Raw genomic sequence first — 27,858 nt, 5'->3', positions numbered from 1 at the left:
GCCCACAAAGAATGAGAGGGCGCAACAGAAGGCTGTAATGTACTTTTTGTATAAGGTTATGACAATGGAAAGCAAACAGTTATCCCTGCCCCCTCTGTTTCTTCTTAGGAAACAACCCACATCCTTATTAAACTCAATAGGCCCAACTGTACAAAATCTTAGTTTCTTCTGCACATAGTTTGATGCACTGCACATTAATATGAACATTGGACAAAGGGACCTCCTCTCTGTCCTCTCAAAAGACCCACCATGGTAGCTCATGGCCCCACAGGGGATGGATGAATCCTGCTAAGGATGCTACTCTTACATTTTTAGGCATTCTAGCGACTGCCTCCTTACAGCTATTATTTCTGCCACTATATTTAAACCATATGTTGTTGTTGGAAGTGCTTTTGCTTAATGTTTTGTTGACATTCTGTCAGCTGGTATGTACCCCTCACTTCCTGCCCCTCTGGCTGCTGCCACCACCAACAGCACTGCAATTACTCTCCAGTATATTATTTTATCAGGAAGCATAAAGGTGTCACATAGAAATATGGAAGCACTCAGTTGCTGTTGAAAGTCACTTTGCTTAAAGTGTTTTTTGCTCAGAATGTTTTTCCTTGAGGATTGACTGGTTGGTAGCGGGGGGCAGAGGCGCTCTTACCCCCGGACATTGGGGCCCTGGTCCATGGCCTCCAGGGACAGACTCCAAATGGTCATGGGGGGCCCTCCTACAACCACCTGTGCCTGCCTCACCACACCGTACCTCCGGTGTTTTTGTTTTGTATAATTTAAGCAAGGAGTGGCAGCTGGGGAGTGAGCTTAGCAAGACTTGCCTACCTGCTCCCCCAGTGTTGTCCGAAGTGACCGCTGGGCTCGTCTATTCAGCCCAGTGGCTCTTGATAACTGCGAGGCGCTCCAGCGCGTGGCATCATGGGCTTGTGGCAATCTATTTTAACTGCACCGGTGCGCTGTAGCGCCTTGCAGTAAACAAGAGCCTCTGGGCCGAATGGACAGGCCGAGTGGTCACTCCGGCCACCACCACTGGGGGGTGGGAGGCAAATCCTGCTCAGCTCACCCCCCAGCCCACCCCTCAGCCACACACATGCCATGGTGGCTTGAATTATGCAAAAACAAAAAACAGGTATGGCATGGCGGGCGCAGGGTGGCTGCTGGAGGCACCCCAATTGCCTAGGTGCATCCCCGGCACGGAGAAGGGCGGACCTGCTCTCATAGTTTACAGTCATGAGGCCAACTTTCCCACCCCTCTCCACAGAATTTTTTCAACTTTTTAAAGAGTCCCCCCCGCCAAAGAAATAAAAATAAAAATAAAGGACATGTTTCAGGTGAAAGAATGGCAACAAAAAGAAGAAGGACCTAGGTGAGTCCAATAGAAACTCTATATTGCACCACAAGAACCCACCCACACAAAACCTTTGCTGTATGCAATATTAAATAAATCTGTAAAAAGACATTAAGGGGACACATTCAACTGCAACCTAATATTGTAAGGATTTTTCTCAAAACATACCAAAGGATGAAAGTTGCTGGATATTTAATATATACTGTTTTAGAATTACCCACATATATACTCAAATCAATACATAAATCCTTAAAATCATCAAAATTCACATATACATACACATTAAAATAACCAATAATACCCATTATGTTAATATTTCATATGGGCTAATACATAAAATCTAAAAGCACCAACTATTCTTTCAATAATCTCTTCGTTTTATAGCTTCATGAGTTCCAAACTTCCAAAAGGTGCACAAATGCAAAGAAGGGGTCACAAAACTCTATATGGACTTCTTGTACCACATGTGCTGATGTTTTAAAATCCACATCCAGACACATCCTCTGTCTCAAAAAGGTGATAAAACCAGCTCCACATTCTACTATGCATGTGTAAGCACTCCTTTCTGTACTGAGCTGAAAATGCCATCAGATAAATTCTGATTTTCTTTATATCTATAGCCCTATTCAGATGTTAGATTATGTTCAGATGTTACAGATGCTACACATGTACACATTTTTCTGTGAATGCTTGTACATGGATTCATTTAAAAGCTGGACCTGGGTACAGGCCCCTCAAACACAGGCTACAGATATGAAGTGTACCATTGTTTGTGCATTGAACGTAACTTGTGAATAGGGCTTATTTGTACACATAATATGCTTTCAAAGACACTGATTCCAAGTATGCTTACATGGCAGTCCAAGGAGCACAACCTTAAAAAGAAACAGCACTAGCATTTTATGCTGTTTTTGTAATATCTGGTCAATGACCGAATAAACTTATAACTAATATCTTTTATTGACCGACCAATCAATCAAACTATATCAGGGGCTATCAATGGCCAGTTATGGAGAAGATGGCATGATTCTGTCATGAATACAATGTAGCAACACATGTATTTTGCCATAGGAATGTTTACAAAATATATAATGCATAAAGGTGGCATAAAGACACTGGTTGATACCAATGCTGACAAGGCACATGACAGAGGCGTATCTAGGGAAAATAGCGCCTAGGGCAAGCATTGAAATTGTGCCCCCTGTCCAAACATCTGACCCATCTTTCAGATAACTACCTGTAGCCCCTTTGGGGGGCTTCCTAGAGGCTGTGGCTGGGGGTCTGCAAAGTTCCCCCCTCCCCCCTGCTGGCCTCTAGGGCCTCACAGGGACCATTTGAGATGTGCAGTGGCCATTTTTTAAATTATATCTATTTTTTAAATGGCAGCTGAAAACAAAATGGCCACCATGCATGCTCAAGTAGCCTCTGTGAGGCCTGGTGCCTCACAGCCAGAACAGGACAACCCAGCCTAGGGCCTCACAGAGGCAATTTGAGCATGCGCGGTGGCCATTTTGTTTTTGGCAGGCTTTTTTTTTTAAAAATTAATTTTAAGAAACGGCTACCCCTTCAAGTGGCGCCCGGGGCACGTTCCCTGCCTGCCCCACCCTAGATAAGCCCCTGCCCTTCTCCTACCTACTTTCCTTCATTCACAACCATAGCCTTGCTTTTCATTGGGGGGGAAATGTTGGGGCTTTAGTACATGTATTTGCGTGTAATGTTTGCGCCTCAGTATACTGTGATTTTCTGCTCTAGTCTCAGAGAGGAGTGGTATATAACATGTAGTCCCCTCACCTGGAAGAGACTAGGTCTCCATAGATCTCTCTCCAGAGACCATAGTTGAGAGACCAACAGTGTCTGATAATACACATCCCCCTGAACTTTAATTTTGTTTCATCCTTCCATTTGTTAGCAGACTCTACAGTCTTTAAACTCTTTGAAAATGAGAGATATAGTGATCACCAGTGTTCCTTCTAAGGCGTGTGTGTGTGTGTGTTCATACATTTTTTTGATGTCTGCTCAGTTAATTCTGGATCCCGCTCAGGTTTAATCAAGAAGGTTCCACTCTGAATGCACGTGCACACACACTGCCTTGACACTGCTGTCCAGGACAAAACTCATTCTGCACACAGATGGGAAAAAAATTAGAGAGAACACTGGTGACCATCCATGTCTGTTTTACACAAAAGTATCAACACATGTTCCCCAGATAATGTTAATAATGAATTAACATTCCATCCCAAATAAACATTAAAGCCTCCCTTACCATACACAAACAGAAATTTGTGTGGAAATTCTTAGGGGGGAAATAGCTTCAGGAAATGAAACATTTTCCTATCATAATCAATTGCAGTATGATAACATGATGATCCAAGCTTCCAGTGCTAAAAGCAATTTATAGGATTAAAAACATCAGGCCCTGAGGTTGCCAATGGGATACACATTTATTTCAAGCCATGACAATTCACAAGGCTATTAAATACAGGAACTGCAGTTCTCCATGACAACCAAGCCAGAACAGGACAACCCAGCTCTAGCAATGTAGAAATGAATGCAAAAATGCTCTTTTAGAAAATTAAAGCTCTAAAAGTTTTCTAACTTAGATATTGCTGAAAAGGTAAAAATACAGAAAATCATTACATATGTTTTTCAGGAATACACAGGAATATACATCTGTTCTAAACACAGGCCCTTTCTTGTAACCTGATTCTAAGCATATTTATTTGGCTGTATAGTTAATTGCTTTCTAGTAAGTATTAGCATTGTAGTCAGCCCAAACATAAACATATTTACTGAAAAGTTTATTTAAAACCACAATAATAGAAGCTCCATTATAATGTACACCAACAAGGAAGAAAGGAAAACTAAGTCCAGGAGAATGCCAGCATGGCTAGCACGTAGAGTCAAGGAAGCTATAATAGGCAAGAAGACTTTCTTCAGGAAATGGAAGTCCTGTCCAACTGAAGAGAACATAAAGGAACACAAACTCTGGCAAAAGAAATGCAATGAGATAATAAGAGATGCAAAAAGAATTTGAGGAGCATGTAGCTAAAAACATCAAGAGGAATAATATAATAAAGACTTCTTTAAATACATCCAAAGCAGGAAATCTGACAGGGAGGCGGTTGGACCCTTAGATGATCAGCAAGTGAATTACTGAGGAGGATATGGAGATTGCAGAGAAGCTGATCGAGTCATTTGCATCTGTCTTCACGGCAGAGGATCTTGAAGGTATACTTGCGCCTGAACCTAGCTTTTCAGGGACAGAGGCTGAAGAACTGAGTCAAATAGTGGAGATGATCTAAATTTTCTTGAAAAATTAAAAATCAAGTTGCCAGGGCCAGATGGCATCCATCAGAAGGTTCTTAAAGAACTCAAATGTGAAATTGCTCCTAGTGATTTCCTAGAATTTCCTAGGGAAATTGCCTACCTATAGCAAAAATATGTACCTTGTTCCTACAATCGAGCTCTGTACCCGAGAACTTGAAAGTAGCCCATGTAAAGTAGCCCAGTTTCAAAAAGGGATTCAGGAAATTACAGGCGAGCTAGCTTAACATCAGTTCTGGGTAAATTTGTTAAACATATAGTAGAACAGGCCTTGGTGAAAGAGAACCAGCTTGGCATATGCAAAGATACTTACGTCTTGTCTCACTGATTTCTTGGAGTTCCTTGACAGTGTCAATAGGCATGTGGATAGAGGTGGACAGAGGTGACAGTGTTGACATAGTATACTTGTACTTCCAAAAAGCTTTTGACAAAGTTCCTCATCAAAGGCTCTTGAGTAAACTTAGCAGTCATGGGGAAAGGGGGCAGGTTCACGTGTGAATTGATAACTGGCTGAAGGACAGAAAACAGAAGGTAGGAATAAATGGAGATTTTTCACAATGGAGGGAAGTAGGAAGTGGGGTCCCCTGGGATCTGTACTGGGACCAGTGCTTTTTAATTTATTTATCAGTGATGTAGAAGTTGAGATAAGCAGCGAAGTGGTCTAATTTGCAGATGACACTAAACTTCTTAGGATAGTAAAATCCAAAACTGATTGTGATGAGCTCCAAAAGGATCTCTCCAAACTGGGTGAGAGGGCAACAAAATGGCAAATGCAGTTCAATGTAAGCAAGTGTAAAGTGAAGCATATTAGGACAAAAACTCCTCAGTTTCACATATATACTGATGGGGACTGAGCTGTCAGCGACTGACCAGGAGAGGGATCTTGGTGGACAGTTTGTTGAAAGTGTCAACTCAGGGTACAGCAGCTGTGAAAAAGGCTAAAAAGGGATTGAAAATAAAAATGCTAATTTTATAATGCCTTCATACAGATCTATGGTACAACCACATTTGGAGTACTGTGTACAGTTCTAGTTACTGTATCTCAAAAAGGGCATTACAGAACTAGAAAGGGTACAGAAAAGGGCAACCAATATAATCGGTGCCTAGAACACATTCCTTATGGGGCAAGGCTACAACATCTAGCCTTGCCTCATGTTTATTTTAGAAAAAAGGCAACTAAGGGGAGATATAATAGAGTTCTACAAAATTATGTCAGGTGAGAAGAGGGTGGATAGAGAGAGATTTGGAGGACAAGTCTATCAATGACTGTTTGTCTTGATAGCTATAGACTACCTCCACACTCAAAGGCAGGATGCCTCTGAACATCAGTTGCAGGAGAGCAACAGCAGGAGGGAGGGCATGCCCTCAACTCCTGCCTGTGGCTTCCCAGAGGCATCTGGTGGGCCACTGTATGAAACAGAATGCTGAACTAGATGGGCCTTGGGCTAGGTCAAGCAGGGCTTTTCTTACGTTCTTATGTAAATCACACTGAGTACAATGAGACTTACTCGCACACATGTGTGCACAGAATTTCAGCCATGTAGCACAATCTTAAACATAAATGTTCACAAGTAATAACACTACTTACCATTTCTATAGCATTTTGAGTGTGCAAAGTACTTCACATGTATTCTCTTGTAATCTTGTATTGTGTAATACATCACATGAATTGAGAAACCATGGCAGAAATGAGATTAGTAGTACCTGCCTTCAGATGGTAGGTGGGCATGTTCTCTGCTGTCCCAGGGGCAGGACTAAATTTAATTTGTGTTCAGCAGAGTTGTCCCGGGTTGTGAGGAGTTTGATTCAGGCTCCTTCCATTTCGAACCAGTCCCCGGAGACTATGTTCTGCTGTGATGCTTTTAATGGGTTATTTGTGGACAAAATCTCTTGTATTCGGGCCAACTTGTTCCACTGTTTTTGCAGTCTATTAAGGTGGTGTCCAGCAATCCATCTTGCAGTATTAGATTGGATCAGTTTCAGTCTGTGATGCCTGAGGATATGGACAAGCTGCTTGGTGCAGTGCAACCTATCACTTATTCTCTGGATCCTTGCCTGACTTGGCTGCTTCTATCTAGCAGTGAAATTGTTGGAGATGCCCTATCATTAACTTATCACTGAGAGATGGAAGGAGGCAATGATTAGACCACTTCTTAAGAAGCCTTCCCTAGATCCCTCAGTGATGGATAGATATAGGCCAGTCTCCAATCTCCCATGGATTGGCAAGGTAATTGAGAGAGTGGTGGCTAACCAGCTCCAGACAGTTTGGGAGGAAACTGATTATCTAGACCAGGGGCAGATTAAAGGAGAGGCAGCTGCCTACAGTGGCAAAATTCCCTTGGTGGCAAATTGTGGAAATAAATAAATAATTCACACACCTGACTGAGGTGTGTGTGTTAATTGAATTTGCAACCAACATTGCAGGCTGGATGGGTGGCAGCACAGCACAAGTGGTAACTTGTTGGGCTTGGGCAGGAACTAAGCAGCCTGAAGCGGTGGGGGGGGGGCGGCACGGCGCGGCACAGTGACGATGGTGTTATAGTCTGTTCTCTCTCTCTCTTTCCTCACCATCAGCTTTGGTGGTGTGACATCAGTGTGTGCACAGAGCAACCAGCCTAGGATTGCAACCAACCAATCATCATTGCTTGCCACCCAGAGCTGGAAGGAAATGGCAACCAATTCTAGGGAGGCTGGCTGGCGGCTCTGCTTCTTGGCACTGATGGGGTGGGGCCACCTAGCATGGAGAGGTACGTGGAGGAGCCCGGCTGCAGAACCAAGCTGCCCAAGGAGGAGCTCTGGCCATTGGATTAGATGGTCTACAAAATGTTTCCAACTCTATGATGTTGACTCTCAACAAAAAGATCCTTTTTTAAATGTTGCTCTTAAGTGTGTGTTCTCAGAAGCAAGCCCCACTGATTTAAATGAAACTTGCTTGCAAGCAAATATGCTTAGAGCTACTATCTTTTAGCAAAGATCCTATGAATAAAAAGTCCATATAGAATTGTAGCCTTCCCAGTCAAGTTGATTCTTATCACTCTCCTTACCCATGGCATGATTTCAGCAGTTTTTGGCACCATCTTTGAAACCTAGATGTCTTTATTACTCTGCAGAAGCAGTTCAATTTCACATTCAAGCATCCCAACAGACATATCTTCCATTTCCAAGGAAACCACAAGTCATCCTCTGTAACAATTAATTTCACATTTGTGCCACATGCTTCTGAAGTGTGGTGGTTTGAGAGCTGGGTTTGAATCTTTATTATTATTTCTTGTTTACACAGTCAGACAGGTATTATTGACTGGTTTGTTTTATCCAGACATCGAGTCCTTCCCAAGGACCTGGGATGGCTGAATTTTATTGTCAATTGTTATAGATATCGTCGCAGAATATAGGCTGTTCCCAGTAAAGCTGCTTTTTGTAATTGGCTGATGGTGATTTCTGTGGCCCCTATGGTGTTGAGGTGCTCTTCAAGGTCTTTTGGAACTGCACCCAGGGCGCCAATTACCACTGGGATTATTTTGGTCTTTTTCTGCCACAGCCTTTCAATTTCAATTTGTAGATCTTTGTATTTGGTGATTTTTTCTATTTCTTTTTCTTCTATTCTGCTATCCCCTGGTATTGCTATGTCGATTATTTTAACTTGTTTTTCTTTCTTCTCGACTACAGTTATATCTGGTGTATTGTGTGGCAGATGTTTGTCTGTTTGTAGTCAGAAGTCCCATAATATTTTTACATCTTCATTTTCTACCACTTTTTCAGTTTTATGGTCCCACCAATTTTTGGCTACAGGTAGCTTGTATTTTTTGCAGATGTTCCAGTGTATCATCCCTGCTACCTTGTCATGCCTTTGTTTGTAGTCAGTCTGTGCGATCTTCTTACAACAGCTGATCAGGTGGTCCACTGTTTCATCTGCTTCTTTACAAAGGCGGCACTTGCTGTTTGTGGTGGATTTTTCGACTTTTGCTCTTATTGCATTTGTTCTTAATGCCTGTTCTTGTGCAGCCAGTATTAAACCCTCTGTTTCTTTCTTCAAGTGACCATTCATAAGCCATTGCCAGGTCTTGGTGATGTCTGATTTTCCACTTATATTGTGCAAATATTGACCATGCAGTGGCTTATTTTTCCATTTTTCTGCTCAGTTCTTGACTTGTTCTTTCTTGTAGGCCTGCTTTCTTTTATTGGTGTTGAATAGTTTCGCGTTATTGATCATTTGAAGTGCATCTTCTTCACTGTCCTTGATATATTCTTCAAGGCCTCTTTTCTCCTCCTCTACTGTTTGATGGACTTGCAGCATTCCTCTTCCACCTGAGCTGTGAGGGAGGTATAGCCTATCTCCATCACTACGGGGGTGCAGAGCATGATTGATGGTCATGATTTTCCTGGTCTTACGATCCAGCGTCTCTAGCTCTGCCTGAGTCCAGTCTATTATTCCTGCAGTGTATCTGATAACAGGTATAGCCCAGGTGTTTATGGCTTGTATGGTGTTCCCGCCATTGAGTTTGGACTTTAGGATTTTTCTAACTCTCCTGATGTATTCACTTCCAATTTTCTTTTAACTTCAGTGTGTGCGATGTTATCAGCCTGGAGAATGCCCAAGTATTTGTAATGTTCTTCCTCTTCCAGGTTCTTGATCTATTATTATTATTATTATTATTATTATTAATAAATTTCTCTACCACCCTTCCAAAAATGGCTCAGGGTGGTTTACACAGGAAAATAATAAATAAATAAGATGGCTCCCTGTCCCCAAAGGGCTCACAATCTAAAAAGTAACATCAGATAGACACCAGCAACAGTCACTGGAAGTACTGTGCTGGGGGTGGACAGGGCCAGTTACCCTCCCCCTTGCTCAATAAAGAGAATCACCACGTTAAAAGGTGCCTCTTTGCCAAGTTATCAGGGGTTTATGGGAAAGCAAGTTGTATTCCAGATACCAGATTTCTTAAACAAAAATGGGGGGACAGGTGGAGAGACAAAAGACTTGTCTGAGTGGGCACTTGCCCCCTTCCTTCTCCTCTGGAGCTTGCCCTTGTGCTAAATTGCTGTGGAGAAAGTTAATTCTTTCTCAGCCTAACCTGTTTCCCAAAACTCTTGTCTGGATAAAATGGGTAATCCCTACGTATGCCACTCTAAACTCATTAAAGACAGTACTACATTTACGAATGTGATCTATGATGATACAGACATGTATTGAAATTGGAGAAGGTTCAGTTTCAGAAACATCCAGTGTTTTTTTTCTTTTTTAAAGTGGCCAATAATTACGTACAGGACAACAGCCGCCAAATGCGACCTTTTAAGGGCACGGCCAGCGTATGCCTAAATAATGTCGTCTTGTTTTATTCGGAAAATTTCCTCCACTACTTAGTCCCGTTTAAGAAGTCCTATTCATCTGTTCCTTCCAGCCTCCAGACCTTCAAAGTGCCCCCTATTCCTCTAGCTGCGAAGGATTTCCCATCCGTCATCAGCTCCACCCGACTCTCCTCTAGCAGTTTGCGTCGGGGATGCGCTTTGTAACCGGATGATGATGCTGGTAAGCTTTGCAGAGTAGCCCATTGTATAGCCGGCTGATCACGTGACCCCCGTTATCCAAACCGGGCGCTGGAGAAAGACAACTCTCCTCCCCTTCTTTCCTTGGTTTTCTCCTATGGCAGCTCCGCCCAAGCCGGAGCCTGTTCACAATGAGGAGGGGGCCTTGGCGAGCTACACAAACACGCATGCGTCTCTGCGCCCGGTTGCTTTGCTCTTCATTTTCCAGTCTAGTGCGGCGGCAGGAGGAGAAAGAAGAAACGGCGGCAGGAAAACGATGTTGGCGACAACAGCAGCAGCCTAGCCGCGGAAGAAGCCAAGCCAAGACGGGCTAACGAGAGGCTAAACCAGAGAAACTAAGGCGGAGTAGTAGCAGGAGTAACAACCCAGCAACAAGCGCCGCACCCAGCTTCGTTGGGCTGTCTCCTGACGCCGTGGAGCGTCAGCCTGCTTGGGTAGCCGGGCTGTGGCGTTCGGACATCCCCCAGTCCTCGCCGCCGACTCCTCCTCCAGCCGCTGCAGGAAAATCCCGGTCACCTCCCTCCAGACTCGGGCTCCTTCTCCCGCCCCCTCTGCGTTTGGGGGATTGGGCAGAGCAGGAATATCTGAGGCTCGTCGGAAAGGTTCTTTAAATATAAATATCTATCTAGGTCTGTCAGTGGAATCTCCAAACTTGTCATTTTTTGTATTGTTTTTAAATTGGAGAAAGAATCGAAACGGAGAAGAGGACACTCGGGCTTGTTCCACATTCCTATGCAGAGGAAAAAAGAGGTGGAGAGTGGGGGGGATTTCTCCCGATAAACACAGCTGAGTTCATTGCATCCTCTCCATCCTTAGCTGCTACAGTTTTCTCTAAAAAAATTAGCATGTTATCGGGGTTTGTTTGTTTTTTGACATAAATATATATATATATGTATATATATAGAGAGAGAATTGCCTGTAGAAGGAGAATCATGTAAACAGAATTTACATTATATATATTTATATTCTAAAAAGCAGCTCTTGGCCGGGTGGGGGGAGGGAAGAAAAATGGGGGATGCTGCAGACGTCAAGGAAATGAGAAAGACGTTCATTGTCCCTGCCATCAAACCTTTTGATCACTACGACTTCGCCAGAGCGAAAATCGCCTGTAATCTAGCGTGGCTGGTGGCCAAAGCCTTTGGGACAGGTAGGTTGGTGCGTCTTGTGGTTTCCCTTTCTCTCATTCTGGGTTCTTGGCGCTGCTTGCTTGGTTCGCTTTACCGGTGTGAATCATCCGTCCGCTGGGGAAAGGAACAAGCAAAAGGCATAGGGGAGGGGAAGGTATGTAAGATACATTAGTACGGCGAACTGTTTTGTTTGTAATCCTACACGATTTATTTAATTGTATGTGTGTGTCATTGCTGTTTCCATCTACAATTAATGGTAACTTGTATTTTTCTCTCTCTTAATAAATGCAGATCTTACAGTGCACTGTTTGTAGGTGGCGGCCTCCCCCCACCCTCAGCCTCCCCCCCCCCCGTCATAAAATAGGCAGTGTTTCCCATTTAGTAGCTGGTGTGGAAAGTGGGGGAATGGATGAGCACTGATAGTTTTGAAGTGTGAGGGGTGGGTAGCCTATATTCATTGTGGCAAGGTAAAGAATAAGGAATAACGAGGCTCTTGAGAGGAGAAACATTTAATGCAAATTGTCATCCTTCATAGCCCATGAGGGTTTCCCCCTGTCTGGGTGAATAAAATGAGTTCCTTGAATGCTTTTTAAAAGGTGAGAGACTTCCATACTGCTTAAAATCTAGGCCGTGAGGAGGACCAGCAGTAGATTCTGCAGTAGATACATTGGCCTTTTTCTGGACAGGGCTTTCAAGTAATTTTTTAAAATCCTTTTGTCAAAATAAATAGCATTGAACAGTAGCTTCAGAGGTATTCACAAATAAGACACTGAAAAATAGCAACCCATCATTTAACTAGTTTTCTGTGCAGGAAAACAGGAAAAGGTTCCTCTTCCTCCTTGCAAATTCTGCAACAGTTGCATTTGAAGTCAGGATATTGTTGTATATTGTAGTGGTGCTAAAAAGCCCATTTTGCTTCTTGTTTTGGACTATGCCACATGAGAACTGGCAATACTCTACAAGATATAGCTCTTAACTTTGGATTTAAGACCTTAAGTGGGTTAAAGGTTACTCAGACTAACATGGAAGTTTGAAAATAGGAAAAATCAGTACCAATCCCTATAGTCAGCTGTCAGATCATTGTTTTTATTGACAAAGCTGCTTACTAACTCTTTCAGTGCTTTCCAAAGCAGTGATTTTCTACTTTTCCCTAATTATCACATATTTATGTTAAATGCTGATGTAAAAATTGGGAGAAAAATTAACTTTGAGAAATGTTTAAAGTTGTATACTTTATTTTTTTGGTAAGATTCAATTTTGCAGGTACAGTCATGTAAACATTTTAATTAACATATCGTGGTAATGTTGAAACCATATTCTTGTCCGGTAAGTAAGTGAAATAGCACTCTTGCATTTCAGTGATAGTACTTTGTAGTAGCACAGCGGGGAAATGATTGACTAACAAGCAGAAGGTTGCCGGTTCAAATCCCCGCTGGTATGTTTCCCAGACTATGGGAAACACCTATATCGGGCAGCAGTGATATAGGAAGATGCTGAAAGGCATCACCTCATACTGTGCAGGAGGAGGCAATGGTAAACTCCTACCAAAGAAAACCACAGGGTTCTGTGGGTGACAGGAGTTAAAATTGACTCAACGGCACACTTTACCTTTACTCAGTAGTAGAATGTGGTATGTTGTCTGTCCTAGTCATGTCTACTTGGAAATAAGTCCCATTGTGTCCAGTGGGGCTTGTTTCTTAATAAGTGTGAGAACTGCAGCCTGAGAAATCCTCAGTTTGCATCTTGACTCTGTCATGAGTAGCCTTAGGCAGACCACTCTTGGTTTCTGTTTCTCTCCCCTGCCCCCTGTGTGTGTGTGTGTGTGTGTGTGTACATACATTCAAGTAAGCATGAACACAGAAGATATTACTAACATAGTTTGCAGGACTATTGCAGATATAGAGATAATATGATTTGTACATGAGAGTGCTATATAAATAGTAATATAATGTATGCAGAGCCAAAGGGGGAGGTTTCTGTAGAATGTTCTCATATTATATTAAACAATCTTGAAACTTTTACATCACCCAAGGTAATAGATAGAGCATGGTGCACATAAAACTTCCATTGTTTCTAAATACATTATATGAACAGTCTTAAACCTGGTTCATCACTCCATTGTGTAATATCAAGTGGTGATTTCTGCAAGTGAATGGACCAGTAAATGCCCAGACAGAACTCTTGCATCATGTTAAATGCAATACTCCTTAATGGAGTTTGTTAATGCATTCAGCTATGGAGTTTGTTAACGCGTTCAGCTGCTATCATAATAACGTGATGTGTGTGCATGTATGAATCAGTCCTAAGGCTGCTATCTTCCTTTAAAAATCCTACACACTCATTCTGGAAAGTAAGTCACATTGAGTGCATGGTATTGATTTCCAAGTAATCCAAAAATTGGACTGCAAAAATGTATGACCATCTTAACTGTGAAAAGATAAAACTAGTGGAAATACATTAGTAAGACAACTTACTGGCTCTTTCTGCTGTATAACTGCTGCCCACTATGAAGATAGGGATATAAGCTATATAGGTGTTGGTCGTAGTAGTAGTAGCTGGTTCACAAATAAATTTAAATACAGTAGCAGTATATATCACTGAATCTATTAACTATTATACAATTTCTAAGTACTTCAGGTAAGTATTCCATGTTAACCTGAAGAGGGAATATGAAATTAGAACTAATAAATGGAGTATGAATGAACTATATTATTCTCTTTGCATATAAAGAGAATAATCATAGTGTCTTTGAAATGAGTTTGTAGAAAGGAGTTAGTTGCCTTGCAGACACATGCTTACTGTTGCACGAAACAACAAACAATTATCCAAAGAGTGTGAGTCTGGCACTTATATACCATCTACATGTTCACCTTTTCCAAGACAATTTCCGAACCTTCAGATATTGTTCTTTCAAGTCGTCCTTTGCTTTGCCCTTGAATTAGAATGGTTATTGTCAAAGAAGTGGCTTGCAGTTCCTTTGTTCTTTATTTTGGGGTCCTTTTTCAATTATTTAGTCTGTAGGCACATTACCACTATACTCTTCTGGGGATTGGAGAATAGGGATGTGTCTGAATCATTTTGGCACCTCCTTGAAGAGCCAAAATGATTTGGCTCCCTGCAGTGAAACCGTTTCGGCGAGGGGGGGGGCGAGGGGTTCACTTAAGAGGAGACAGGCAGGACCTACTTGCCCCTCCTGCCAGCCTCCGTAAATAAGTTAAAAAGACAGCATGGCTTAAAGGTACATCTTACCTCTAAAGACCCCTTTTATTCTTGCCTGAGAGCTCAATCTAACTGTAAAGCTCACTAACTTAATCTTATAAAGTTGTACTCCTTTAAGACCTTCAAATTTATTATGTAAAAACAGAAGACAATACCTTGTAAAAATGTTGTTAGAAATGTTGTTAAAAGCATATTAAGAAAAAACATTTTGGTGCCAAACACCAGCCTCAGTGTTGTTCCTCCATCTTCTGTGGATCACCTGCTTACCCCTGATAACTTGGCAAAGAGGCTCCTTTTAAATAGCAATAGCAATAGCACTTACATTTATATACCGCTTTATAGCCAGAGCTCTGTAAGCAGTTTACAATGATTTAGCATATTGCCCCCAACATTCTGGGTACTCATTTTACCGACCTCGGAAGGATGGAAGGCTGAGTCAACCTTGAGCCCCTAGTCAGGATCGAACTTGTAACCTTCTGGTTACAGGGCGGCAGTTTTACCACTGCGCCACCAGGGGCTCTTATAAAGTGGTGATTCTCTTTATTTAGCAGGGGGAGAGTAACTGGCCCTGTCCACCCCCAGCACAGTACCTCCAGTGACTGTTGCTGGTGTCTGTCTTATGTTTCTTTTTAGATTGTGAGCCCTTTGGGGACAGGGACCCATCTTATTTATTTATTATTTTTCTGTGTAAACCACCCTGAGCCATTTTTGGAAGTGTGGAATAGAAATCAAATAAATAAATAAATAAATAAATTGTTCATAACATTAATGACATACACTCTGGCAGTAATTTTAATCAACAAATAAAGTAAAAAGTTATAAAAACAACTTATAAAGTATTTATAAAGCAGTATTTTTGGAACCCTTTTGGATTCCATTTCTGTCCTCTTAAGGGCAAAGGCAATGCCAATATGCATATATTTCAAAGGACCCAGATTGTCAGCATGGCGGTAGCTGCATATGAATGCTGTGTGTCACTGTCCCTTCTAGAGCCAGGGAGAGGGTAGTGATTGCAGTGTCCTTTATGCAATAATGGAATATACCCACTTGTTCCAGAATGAAACCACTAGTAGCATAGTGGACTCTGCAACCTAATAGTGGATCCTTTAATCTAGTTTCTAAGGCTACTTTAATATGTGTTTTATTGAAGATTCTATGTTGTTGGACTAACTTGCAGGGTCCAAGGGGGTGACACTGGAAGATTCATGACTGGATTGCTGCAGTTTTCTTTCAAAAGACAAAAGCAGTTGAGGAAGGAAAGGATCAGGGCTGTGATAATGTGAGAGCATGAGATTAACCTTTTTGCCCTGCTCTATTTTCCCAGTCTTGAATCACTGCACCCAATTTTGCCCTGTGGAGGAAACATCCTTGCAACTTTGCATCTAGGTTTTTTTGTTTTTTGTTTTGGAGAGGCTAGAAGAGTCATTAGATTTGTAATTTGCTTGCGTGGTCTTGTGTCATCCCCTTTTACTAGAGTAGCTTTTTGCTTGCCGTTTTAGATCAAGATTTATTTGACTTAAAATCAACCTCTTCCTTACATACTATCAGCAGTGAGACAATAATGTTGAAATAGATATCTTTATTGGTCTAAGGCTTGAGCAAATTGATCAGGTAAAGTTAAAAATGGGAAATGGGCCAAAGCAATGATGAATGTCTTAATATAGCTGTTTTGGTGGGTAGCTGACTTTATAGCACTCTACCCAACTCTGTTAATCCAATTCATTTTCTTAATAGACATGTCTGGGTTATTCTGTGAAATTGTATCTCTGACTACATTAAACTTGTGATAATCATTGAGGGGGCAATAAGAGTATCGGTACAAATTTTGGGCATCTTTTCTACATACTTATTTTTTCTTCTTAGTCTACTTAGGATAATCTTTTTTTGTTCTGAGAATTTTAGTTATTTGTCTTGTTCTTGGTAGCTTCTTGAAACGAAATATAATTTTGTTTTTCCTTTCTATCTGAACCTGGTGTTGTGGTGTGACCTTGAATGAATGCCTGTGGTCATTAACAGATTAGATGAGGGTGGAAAAAATGGAAAGAGTCCAGACAAGCCAAAGTTGCACATGGTGAGTGTTACTTTTAATGGAAAAGTAGTGAAAATGCTTGGCTCGCATAGTAGAGTTTGCAGTTGCGAGTGCTTCTGGATCTGTGTCTCCTCCTGGATTTGCAGATGCAAACAGGCAAGAATACATTTTATCAGCTCTAATACAATACCTATGCATGTTATATTTTGCCAGAAGGTAGCTCTGCCCCCTTCCTGCAAAAGAAAGCGCTCATCACTGTTGTAGGAGACTGGTTATCTTCTCAACTTGACTTTTATAATGTGCTTCAGTAGGCTATCCTTGAAAATAGGTCTGAAACTTCCGTTATTGCACAATATGGCAGAAAAGTTATTTAGTGCTGGTCACAACATGGAGCTTATAACTGTAATATTGCAAGAGCCCTATTGATTTCCATTCTGTTCTTGGCCTACTCCCATATGTGACTATTCACACATTGAGGTTTAGTAATGAGACCTTGCTGCAGGTACCACATTTATCAGAGGTTAGATAGTTTTTTTTACAGCCAATAGAATTTTCCCCCAAGGGTAAATTCATCTTTGAGTTACTCACTATCAGAGAATTGCCAGGTACAAGAGATAGGTCCATTTTAAGGGGGCAACTTTGTTTGTAGACAAACTTTCAGTCTCCAAGGGTGCTAGCTTAAAACGTTATACTTTGAGCTATTACCTGTTTGCTGGATGAGTTGATTCACTGGGTTGTTGGTAGTTACATTTTAATTGTTTATAGTTACATTTGAATTGTATCTTTGGCCTTTTAATTGTTCTCCACTTGTTCAAGCATCTGTGTACATGGTGAAGCAGATTATAAATTGATATATAAATATTGGTTGTTGTAGTTGTATATGTTTATCTAAACAAAAAAAAGTGCACCCCCTCCGTCCAATTGAAGCAGCCCATTCTAATAAGAACTATACCATGTGATTCTGATGGTTGTATAGCTCAGCTGTTTACTGAACAATGTAGGTTATTTGGCTTTGTATTGAAAAGTGATGAGTACCTTTCTTAATCCTTCAGTTTCTTTGCTAGCAATTTGAGGTGGAGATCCACAGACTTGTGTAAAACCTTGCACTTTAGAATGTATTATTCTAAATGGGACATAGGATCAGCGTTGCCAACCTAAGAGAATCCCTGGGTCTTGCCACATAGAGGAGATCTTTTTCAGAGTACAGGTGCGGAGTAGATTCTTTTGGGCTCACACGCTCCATCTGGAGGTCCACATAGTAGTCCGCATCCTCTTAAAGAGGCAAACAGTAAAGTAGTGCAGGATGTTGCAGTTGCTGAAAACCTCTGCTTATGGCACAGGATTGGATTATAGTTCTGTAATTAAGACTTCAGAGTCTTTGTGATCAATGCTATCTGAACATGGAACACAAATTACATCCTGATGTTATCTCCCTCCCAGCTTAAAGTAATTCTTGTTCACTTCAGTTGATAATCATACCAATGTTATATTTTATGGCAAATAGGCACAAACCAGGGTGGATTTGATTTAAATCAAACTGATTTAAATCACGATTTAAATCACTAGCAGGGTGGATTAAAAAAAAATCTGATTTAAATCAAAAAAATCCAATTTAAATTTTAAAAATCTGATTTTTTTGATTTAAATCAGATTTTTTTAATTTTTATCCACCCTGCTAGTGATTTAAATCGTGATTTAAATCAGTTTCATTTAAATCAAATCCACCCTGGCACAAACAGCAAGTTAAAACTGCTCATCAGCTTTATGGTATTACTTCAGGGTCCTCTGGAATAGGGGGAAACCAGCAGAACACCTACCAGATTTTGTATCAAATTCCTAGTACTAAGCATGTTGCGAATTTGAAGTGAGAGCCTTGTGCTGCTTACTTTTAAGTGCTATGTACTCCTTTTAAACTTACAATAAATGCACTAAAAATAACCCACAGGGCGCAATCACTGTTGTTGCAAAAATGAAGATTGTGAGTGTAGCAAATAGCGGATTTAAGCCCAGCCTTTGTCTCAGAGCAAGCCCACATGGGGAAAAGAAAAATGCTGATTCATTTCCTCCATGTTTGCTCAACAAAGGCTGTTCCTTTAAACTTAAATTGGTAGAAAATAAATTGCCACCACACCCTAATTACAGAGCTTAACCCCTCCCTGTTTTTGGATGATAGTCCAGGGAGATTCTCATTCTCTTTACCAATGGAAACATACAGAAAACCTTCCATGTGCAGCCTACACGTGAAGAGCAAAGTTGGTAGTGTGAGTTGCTGAGAAATCAGCATTGAGACATGTTTGCACCAGAGTAAAACCCCTTTTCCTGTGTTTAAAAATCCACTCAGAGACAGGTAAAATGCAAAGAACAAAAGAGAAAAACTTTATTCAAAATACTACAGACTGCTTCAGTCTGAGGCTCTCTCAGCTTTAAGTTGTAAGTTAAAAAGAAATACTCCATGCTTTACAAGATTAGTTCTAAAGATCACTCCAGCTGGTGTTTGAAGTGGCACACTTTAAAATCATGGTTGCTTTAAAATCGTGTTGCAAGGATAATTCAACAAGCACCCCCAGGTACACGAAACCTTTAAAAGCACCTTTACAGGGTATGGAGACTTCTACAAAGCCCTGGCTGGATAAAAGGCCTTGGGCTCAGTGCTTCTTTGTTATGTTACAGATAAAAAACACAATAAACCAATTGTAAGGATTTGCAAAAGCACAAAGTCAAAAGAAATCTAATGCAGGCTTCCTAACACACCCTGGCTAAACCTTTCCTCGAAGCCAAAGCCCTGGCTTCCCTCCTGAACTCACCAAATCCATGGTAGAGACTTCAGGCCCCTGCAGAGCTCATGGTTGCTGCCATTGCCAGGCCACACAACCTGTTGTTCACCCTGCCTGGCTCCAACTGAGCACACTTCCTGCCACCAGGTCCTCCAGAAGCCGCCCACCGTGTGCTGAGTGGCTGATCCCTAGAGGTCACTGCCTGACAGACAGGACAGGGTTCACTTCTGGTTCACTCTTGAGGGGAGGGCTGATCACCACAGCAAGTCAGTTCTCAAATTTACTATATCCACTAGGCAGCATTCAGACTAGTCATGACTAAGCATTATTGAAATAAATGAGGCAAGTTAGTTGTGATTAACTTTAATCCCATAAATTTCAGTGAGGCTGAGTCATGACTAGTTTAGCTTGGATACTTCCCATTGTTATGTGTATATATCCCACCTTTCAATTCATGTTTTTCCAATGCAATTTAAAGAAATTAAAATAATTAATAAAATCAAGAGTTGTTTGAATCATGAATTCTCCTTTGGTCCATGTCCACTGGAACGTACTGGGAATTGCAGTCCCAAATAATGCCCAATCATTAACTGTTTTTGAAAGGCTCCTCCCTTCAAACAGGATATTGTACTGTAGAGATAACAAAGTTACAGGAAAGGGCAATAAAGTGATCAGACAGTTGGGACATCTTTCCAGCATCAAAAGGCTTATAAGTGTTCAGACTTTAGGAAACAAAGGAAACCTATGGTGGATGGAAAGAGGTCATAATAGTTTTAGAAGCATGTGGAGGTAGTGCATGAGAAGAACAATGTTCTCTCCCAATGTTTTTGGATTTGGGACTTGGGATCATCCAGTTACATTGGCAGTATACAGACCAGGAAAAGCACTTGTCCATGCAATTTCCAGTTCACTTATATACAGTGTAATTCACTATAAGGCAGATGACTTCCATGGAGGACAGATCTGTCAAGTGTTATTAGCCACCTCCTGTTCTCCAACCTCTGGTAATGGGGGTTATGCTGCCTGCAGACATGGAGGTTTCCTTTAGACGCCTTGGCTGTCTCCATCACATCCTGTTTGTAGGCATTCTTGGAGTATTTTGTTGAACATTGCTATGAGACTATAATGGTGCATAACATATAGGACATCAAGGCAGTTCATTCTTAAATTAACATGTTGAGTGGCAGAAAGAAGGTCAGATAAGTCGGAAAGTGGGTGGAAGACCACGGCTTGCTTGATAGCGATAGGTTCTTCAGCTTGAAGCTGTACTTGTAGGTTCACTCATTCTGTAGTGTGTTGTCATGTACATGTGTACATGACAACACACATGACTTATGGAAAGTGATGGATGATTGTCATATAGTTGGGGAAGGATGAGAGAACGAGGGTGCAACTGCCTGTTAATCTCAAAAAAACAAGCTACTGTGAATAAGTAAGAACAAGTGTGTGTGCCCTTTTTTTGTGTTGTGGAGAAGAGGTTCGGATTAGGATCGTCCACTGATTAAAGAATCATTAGTTGGTTGATCATTTGCATTTTAAATAATCAATTTAAACTTCAATACATCTGCACATTACCAAAATACCAATATAAGCATGTCTTTTAGATATTGAAATAAATTTTAAATCCTACAATAAAAACAAGCTGCTACTAATTGTTAGAAGTAAATTTCTAATATCTTTCTAATATCTTTTTCATTTTAATATCTTCAGTCATTTTACATATTGAAATGACTTCAAAAAATAAATGTGCCTTTTAACTTGCACTCTGACACTCAGTAGGTAGCATGTACTTTGAAAGATTTAAAATTTATCTCCACCAATAAGTTACTAAAACTTTTGTAAATCTGTCAGTCTTAGTTTGCAGCCTCTAAAATTACATTTTTGTGGTTTCTAAACAAAACACTACACTATGGGATCTTGCTACGTGTACCATCATCTTGTTTGCTTTTGCTCCATCTCTTACTGCATTTGCAGTAATACATTGCATCAGATATCTAAACGTAAATTTCTTTACACATAGGCAGAGAGTAATGCATTTCGATGTCTAAATTTGTTGCTTCTGTTAATCAGTTGCAATCCTAATCCAACTAAACAGTCTCACTTAAGTCACTTTGAAATTAATGATTCTCAAGTTACGTATGACAGACTTGTCCCTTTGCCTTCATTGGGATTTAGCCCTAGCTGGATGGGGCTGCAGTATGTTATCAATGCAGGAATCAAAAACAAGTATTCTTACTTATGGAATTTTTATGAATAAATGATATACACTAATGTAAACTTGTAAATTAAAAAAATAAATTCATTGCAAATATGTAATAAGATAGTAAAAATGACTGTATGCCAAATAAAGCAGTATAAGGTTTGAACTTGGAAGAGGTCTGGGGCATTAAATATGTGGATAAAGTGTTCTTCTACATTAATCAGCATTCTTGATTTTAAAAAACTCATTTTTCTCGTAGAGCAACTGTAGATTTGTACTCAGCTGTGATATAGTTAATTTCTAGCGTTTGCTAACCTATGCAGTATTAGCATAAGTTCTTATGATCTTTGCAGTGTAAGGGAAAGTAAGCCATGGTAGTTCTGAGTTAATTGATTTTCATATACAACTCTCTGGAAGTTGGGTGAATAGTTATCTTAGCTAATTAATAACTCCTGTCAGCCAAATCCATGTGAATTGGAGCAACTTAATCTACAAAAACAGGATTATATGTAGAATGTGTTCTGTCAAAGAGAAAAATAAATTCAGCTAGAACCCAGTGTTTAACTGAGCTTAGCTATGTAAGTGCATGTCTTTAAAACTCGCATAATTTCTTCAAGTGTGTTTGTATTTGACATACATTATTGAGAGGTTCTATAACATAACATAGCTTTTCAATCTTTGTAAGTTTATAGTAAAGAGAATCACAAGTTCAGTTAGTAAATCGAATAAGGGGTCCAGAGAAGGAAGGACAAGACTTTGATGTGTAAGTCAAAGTAAGCTTTGATTTTTGTTGCTCAGTCCACTTGTTTTAGGTTTTATAAGCTGCCGAAGTATTTTCCCCCACCCATAAAGGAAAACATGATTTGATGGTAGGGATAAGTCATGGGATCTGTGTTACTTTTTTCAAAGAAGTTTTTGTTAATCTGAACAAAATTATTGGAGTCTGACTTCAGGTTACTTCTGACTTCAGATGTTTCCCTCTTCTCTCTTTAAGACATTGAGCTTTCAAAATCGAGATTTATAATTAAAGAGAGAGAGCATCTTCAGTTAGGGCAACTTGTCATCAGTTGTGCCCTGTGCTATTGCCTGATCACCAGGTTACTATCATTCCTCTTTATTTCAGATGGGACTCTAGCAAACTATATGGTTCTTAACTTGTAAAGCAGGTGAAATTTAAAACATTTGAGATAACTGAATCTTGACACCTTGGTTTTCCTTCATGACTTGGGTGGTGCCATTTTCAATATTAATATTTTGTAGCTTTGTGTTTTATGATGTCACTCTGTCAAGCTTTTTATCCTAGGATTGAGAGCCATATGTCTGTGTGACCTTGTAAGTGTATATAGAACTATTTTGAATTGTTCAGCTAAATATGAGAACATGTGTATATGTTTGTGCCTTTCTTGGAGAGAATAAAAGGGAAAGTGTGATTCTGGGGAAATAACAATGAAGATGGACAGGTCAGTGAATGAGCAAGCTGGCGCTAATGGGTCACAGAGAGCACAAAGCTAGAACAGCAACAATGATGTATGTTGGAGCACACCTTATGAGATGGCAACAAGGAGAAAAAAGGGGGTAGTGGCCATTTCTTAATGGGGAGGGAACGTGTAGCCTTATCTCCATGTGGCAGCAGCAAGTACAGCTGTTTATACAGCCAGCCTCTTTGCTTCATCTTGGCCAGCAAGTCAGTCTGTCTGTCATCACATTCATCTCTGGACAGATTAGAACAACATTAAATAAATAAAACAAAAGTAAAAATGTGCTCTTGACCTACGACATAACTGCATCAATCAGTACCTACTGCCTGCCACCATTCCATCTCCAGCATAGAGTCCTTCTTGTCTACATGTCATTGACAGAGCAGCTGTCATTCTTATAGTCCGGCTGTTTCTCACAATACTGCTCCATGCAGAAGGGGAAGGGGGCCATGGTGAAGCTGGAGGAGTGGGAGGACTCAGAGAGGGAAAAGAGGAGGCAGGAAGCACCACACAACAGCAGAGAGGAAGTGGGTGGTGACATTACTCTTGCCCAGGGTTGGAATTGCTATGAAGCAATCATTGAGACAGTTTGCTCTAGGCACCATGATGTCCTGGCATTTGCAAGGCCCACCTGTAGGCAAGCTATTGTTCCTGTCTCAGCCTCTCAATTGAAATATTAGAATAATACTGATCTATCTTGCAGGTAGTAAGGAATTTGTAAGGATTTATGTACATAGAGCAGTATGCACACTCAAAAGTACTGTATAAATGTTGTTACTATTAAATTTCCACCTGACGATTCTCACACTACAGAGAGATGGCCTGAAGCTACTTTCTGCTTTTTAAAAAGTAGGTTCCTTTTTAAAAGAGTTCTAATTTGTGCAGTGAATACCAATCTCTTCCATGATTTTATGGGCTGAGACAAACCTTGATCAAATAATGGCAATTCTAATTATATTCTTGCAGCTAGCTGTTAATGTGAAATGCCTCATGTGGAGAATAAGACTTTCATAACTACCCCCTCTTTAAAACTGGGTCTTAAGACCTTGCTTAATCTAAAATGGAATAGGTGGACACCATGATCTCACCATTTGATCTGCCTGGATTTGCAGTAGCAGATGAAGATACTATAAATTCTACAGATTTGCAGCCCTTTGCGTTTAAATGGTTCTTTTTCCTCCTTGACCAAAATATCCAAAGCAAGAAAGGAACAGTGAAACAATTCCTCTATACTCAAAGTCAGCAAAAGAGTAACATTGTAAAGGGAGTTCTCTTTCCTGTCAAGAAGTATTTCCTTTTAAAGTCTACTTGCATAATGGCTTCCTTGATTTTGTTCATAAGGCTCTTTCTAGGTCAGCCAGTCTGTTATTCAGAGAGGCAGAACTTTCTCTTTCTTCTACATCACCTTACTCACTGGACATGGATTCTATAAACTAATGCAAGCTGTTGTAGACTTTAGCTACTGACATACTGCTTTGCTTTTCTGTGCTCCTTGGGTTCATTTTTTTTCTGCAAAGGGGTTGCTGTACAGTAGCTATTAATGTGATACACAAGTTCCTTCTCTGCCGGTATCTAGTTTGCAGTTTCATCAACAAGACTGAGTCATTATTATTCCATTAATTAAAAAGTTGTTTTGTTAATGGAAACTTAGTCTTGTCCTTCAATCCCACTCCCATTTTCTACTACATTCCTCAAACAGCCAGTTCACATAAGTATTCTGGAGATTTTTCTTCATTCTTTTGTAGTGTGTCCAGGAACTGCATGTACAAGTCATTTGTAGTAGCATTGTTCCTATATGTCTTCTCTAACTCAACTAAGCAATCCAGATTTACAGCACACACACACACCCCAGCATATTTTAGTGTAAAAAGTAGTGCATTCAGCTGCTTTAAGTGGTAGGATTGTTTATGCAAAATTTGGTAGGTAATCAGAAGTGTGACTTTATTTTGCACAAACAAATCCAAACTCTTCAAAATATGACACAATTTTTATATAAGTAAGTTTTTAATAAATGTGCTTGCAAAAGGGAAGTAAAAGAACAGTTTGAAGTTTGTAGGATGTCAACTTCAAACATACATTTTATTGAATAATTACCATATATAGCAAATTTGAATCATAGTAAATTTAATTCTGAGAAAGATCTTCTGCTTCTCTTCAGCATGATGTCTTTTTTAAAAAAATTATTGATCTGATTGAGTGTTAAAAATCTGTTCATAACAATAACAGTAATATCTGATAATTATATTCATTTCCCCCCCTAAAAAAATTAAACCTTTCCCCCCAGCATAGGTAGTGCACTCAGCTAATTTCAGTGGCAGGGTTGTGTAGGTAAAATTTGGTATCTGTAGGTAATCAGGAAGTACAACTTTCTGTCAAACACACCCACAAATGCTTCAAAATATATTCTGGATCTCCATCCAGGATGGTGGTGTCCTTGAGGGCCAAACTAGACATGAAGCTGGAGATCCATTATGATCTTCTGTGAATTTTTTTTTTTTTAAAATAGCAGTCCCACATGACTACTTTGGAAGATCAGGGAAGAGGTTCTGGAGGAAGGTAGTATTTATCCTTCTCCTCCTACGCGGCTTCTCCATATCGAAATCACCCCACTGAGGTAATAACAGGTGCTGGTCTATTTTGATCAGGGAAATTGAGTGGGAGTGAAAGGTTAAATACCTCTTCTACTCTTCAAAGCAGCCACATGAGGCTGCTAATTAGTTTAAAAACAAACTAACTAACTCCGAAGTAGCTCCTGATCACAGATCTTCCATGTCAACTTTTAGGTCAAACCTTTAGTTTGGCCTAAAGATTCTTTGATTTCAGCTGCTATCTCTTCTGACTGGAGTCAGCTGAAACTGTAAGTTACATGCTGATCAACTAGGCCTCAAGGCAAGTTGCTTCTGCTCTGTCCTGAAGTAAAATCTTCAGTCTGAAGCCCAGTTACTTACTTCTGCAGTGGATAATGTGCCACTTCAAACTGCCTTTGGGGGCTCACTAATGTTTCTCTGACAAAAAAATCGAGAAGCCTCTCTTTCTCTTCCACATTCTAGTTTCTTGTATGCAGGGAATTTTATGGGGAATCATTCACTTATGCAAACCCACACCTGAAGTGATCCATCCAAAATGCAGGTTTGCCACCTTGGTGAGGATGAGACCTCAGTGAGTGCAAGCATTTCTCTATGGGATTATGCTTCTGTTATGTTATATGGCAACCCCTTCATGTGAGGCTACCCCCTCCCCATTGTAAGAGAAGCTCTTTGATTCTCAGTGCATTGAAATGGTGGTTGCCAGTGGTGTTGCTAGGTACATAAAAGATCTGGCGCCTGGGCCTGGTTTAGGCCCACAAGTAGGAAATGGATATACATAAAGAACCGCTAACTCCTCCCTTACTGTTAAGCAGTGTCAGGAACAGCAAACTCAGTTCATCTTTTCCAAGCTACTGCTTGCCTCATGGTGATGGAAGAGGAAGGCACTCTTGCTGGCATTCAGCTCACATGCAGGTGCTGCAGGAACTTGCAGCTTGAGCTAGGAGTTCACATATTGCACCGTAAAGAAGTTTGCTGCCCACTGCTACCATGCTGTGGAGTGGGGAGTGCCTTCAGAGAATGCATATGCCACACACTGAGCACAGCAGGGGGCTGTTAAGGGTAATAGTGTAACCACAAGTCTATTAAAGTATGCCTGGCTTACTTTACACGCAGCATGGAGGACTGACAAGTAGGGCACTAAAGACTTGATCGGGGTACATGCCTTGGTGTCCCAATGCTGTGCTTGTATTTGTACACGGCTGCAAAATCACCTAAAGTGGGTTTGCAGTTGCTGGCAAAGTAGTTGGTTTGGCACAAGTTCTACAGAAACCATTTGCCACCAATAGTGCACTACAATGCAAATAAAATTATAGTACTCACCATTGTTTGCCTCTCTTGGCCCTTGGGCTTTATCATTGATTTGGTAAGTTCAGTGGTATGGGAAGAGAGAGTTGATGGTGTATGTTGACTTCATAACATAATGAACGTTTACGGAGTTCAGTATCTATTTAGATATTATAATAACTATGATGTTCTAATTCTAGTATTTTAAACAGACGCTCTGTTTATTCCTGTCCTGGTAATTGGGTGTTTTTCCCCCCCATTTCTGTAGAAAATGTACCAGAGGAGCTTCGAGAACCATTTTATACAGATCAGTATGACCAGGAACACATTAAACCTCCTGTTGTTAATTTGCTGCTCTCTGCTGAGCTCTACTGTCGTGCTGGGAGTCTTATTCTCAAGAGTGATGCTGCCAAACCACTCCTGGGTCATGATGCCGTTATCCAAGCCTTGGCTCAAAAAGGCCTTTACGTCACTGACCAAGAGAAACTGGTAACGGAGAGAGACTTGCACAAGAAACCTATTCAGATGGTGAGTGTTGGCATTAAATTTTGGTTCCTGAAGCTGTGTGTTTTGTTCCTAGCAATATTAGCAGCATTTATTTCTCTTCTGATTTATGTTGAATTCACCTTTTTAAATGTTTTATAAACTGAAGTCACATTATTTGCCAAGGAATGCTTATGACGGACTTTTAAAAAAATGTGAACTGCCATTTCCCCCTCCTATTTCTCACATTCGTTCACCACCCACTATTAAAAAATTAAGAAATTGCAGGACCTTATTTATTTTTAAATGTATATTCCTCTGAGGAGCTCAGAATGGTTGGTGCACATCGTTATTTTTATACTCACAACAACCCTGTGAGGTAGGTTAGGCTGAGAGATACATGACTGGTCCAGTCACCCAATGAGTTTCATGGTTAAAGAGGATTCGAACTTGGGTCTTC

At 40.5% G+C, this 27,858-nt stretch overlaps 1 protein-coding gene across 6 annotated transcripts in view; it reads left to right on the top strand.

Annotated features, from left to right (window-relative positions):
• The first annotated feature begins 10,335 nt into the window (after window positions 1–10,335).
• The window catches only part of CAMSAP2 (calmodulin regulated spectrin associated protein family member 2), a 145,742-nt gene continuing 128,219 nt past the window's right edge, over window positions 10,336–27,858 (top strand). For 2 of the 6 annotated variants that reach the window (XM_053244027.1, XM_053244025.1), the window contains exons 1-2: window positions 10,336–11,363; window positions 27,184–27,443. In XM_053244027.1, coding sequence (XP_053100002.1) covers window positions 11,225–11,363; window positions 27,184–27,443 — 399 coding nt within the window. In that variant the 5' untranslated portion in view covers window positions 10,336–11,224. Of the gene's footprint in view, window positions 11,364–16,614; window positions 16,634–27,183; window positions 27,444–27,858 lie in introns of those variants that run through there. The other 4 variants (XM_053244029.1, XM_053244028.1, XM_053244031.1 and 1 more) reach the window with 3 other exon arrangements.

Source organism: Hemicordylus capensis, chromosome 4 (genome assembly GCF_027244095.1).
Source record: "Hemicordylus capensis ecotype Gifberg chromosome 4, rHemCap1.1.pri, whole genome shotgun sequence".
Taxonomy (NCBI): domain Eukaryota; kingdom Metazoa; phylum Chordata; class Lepidosauria; order Squamata; family Cordylidae; genus Hemicordylus; species Hemicordylus capensis.
This window is presented reverse-complemented; position numbering and strand designations above follow the sequence as displayed.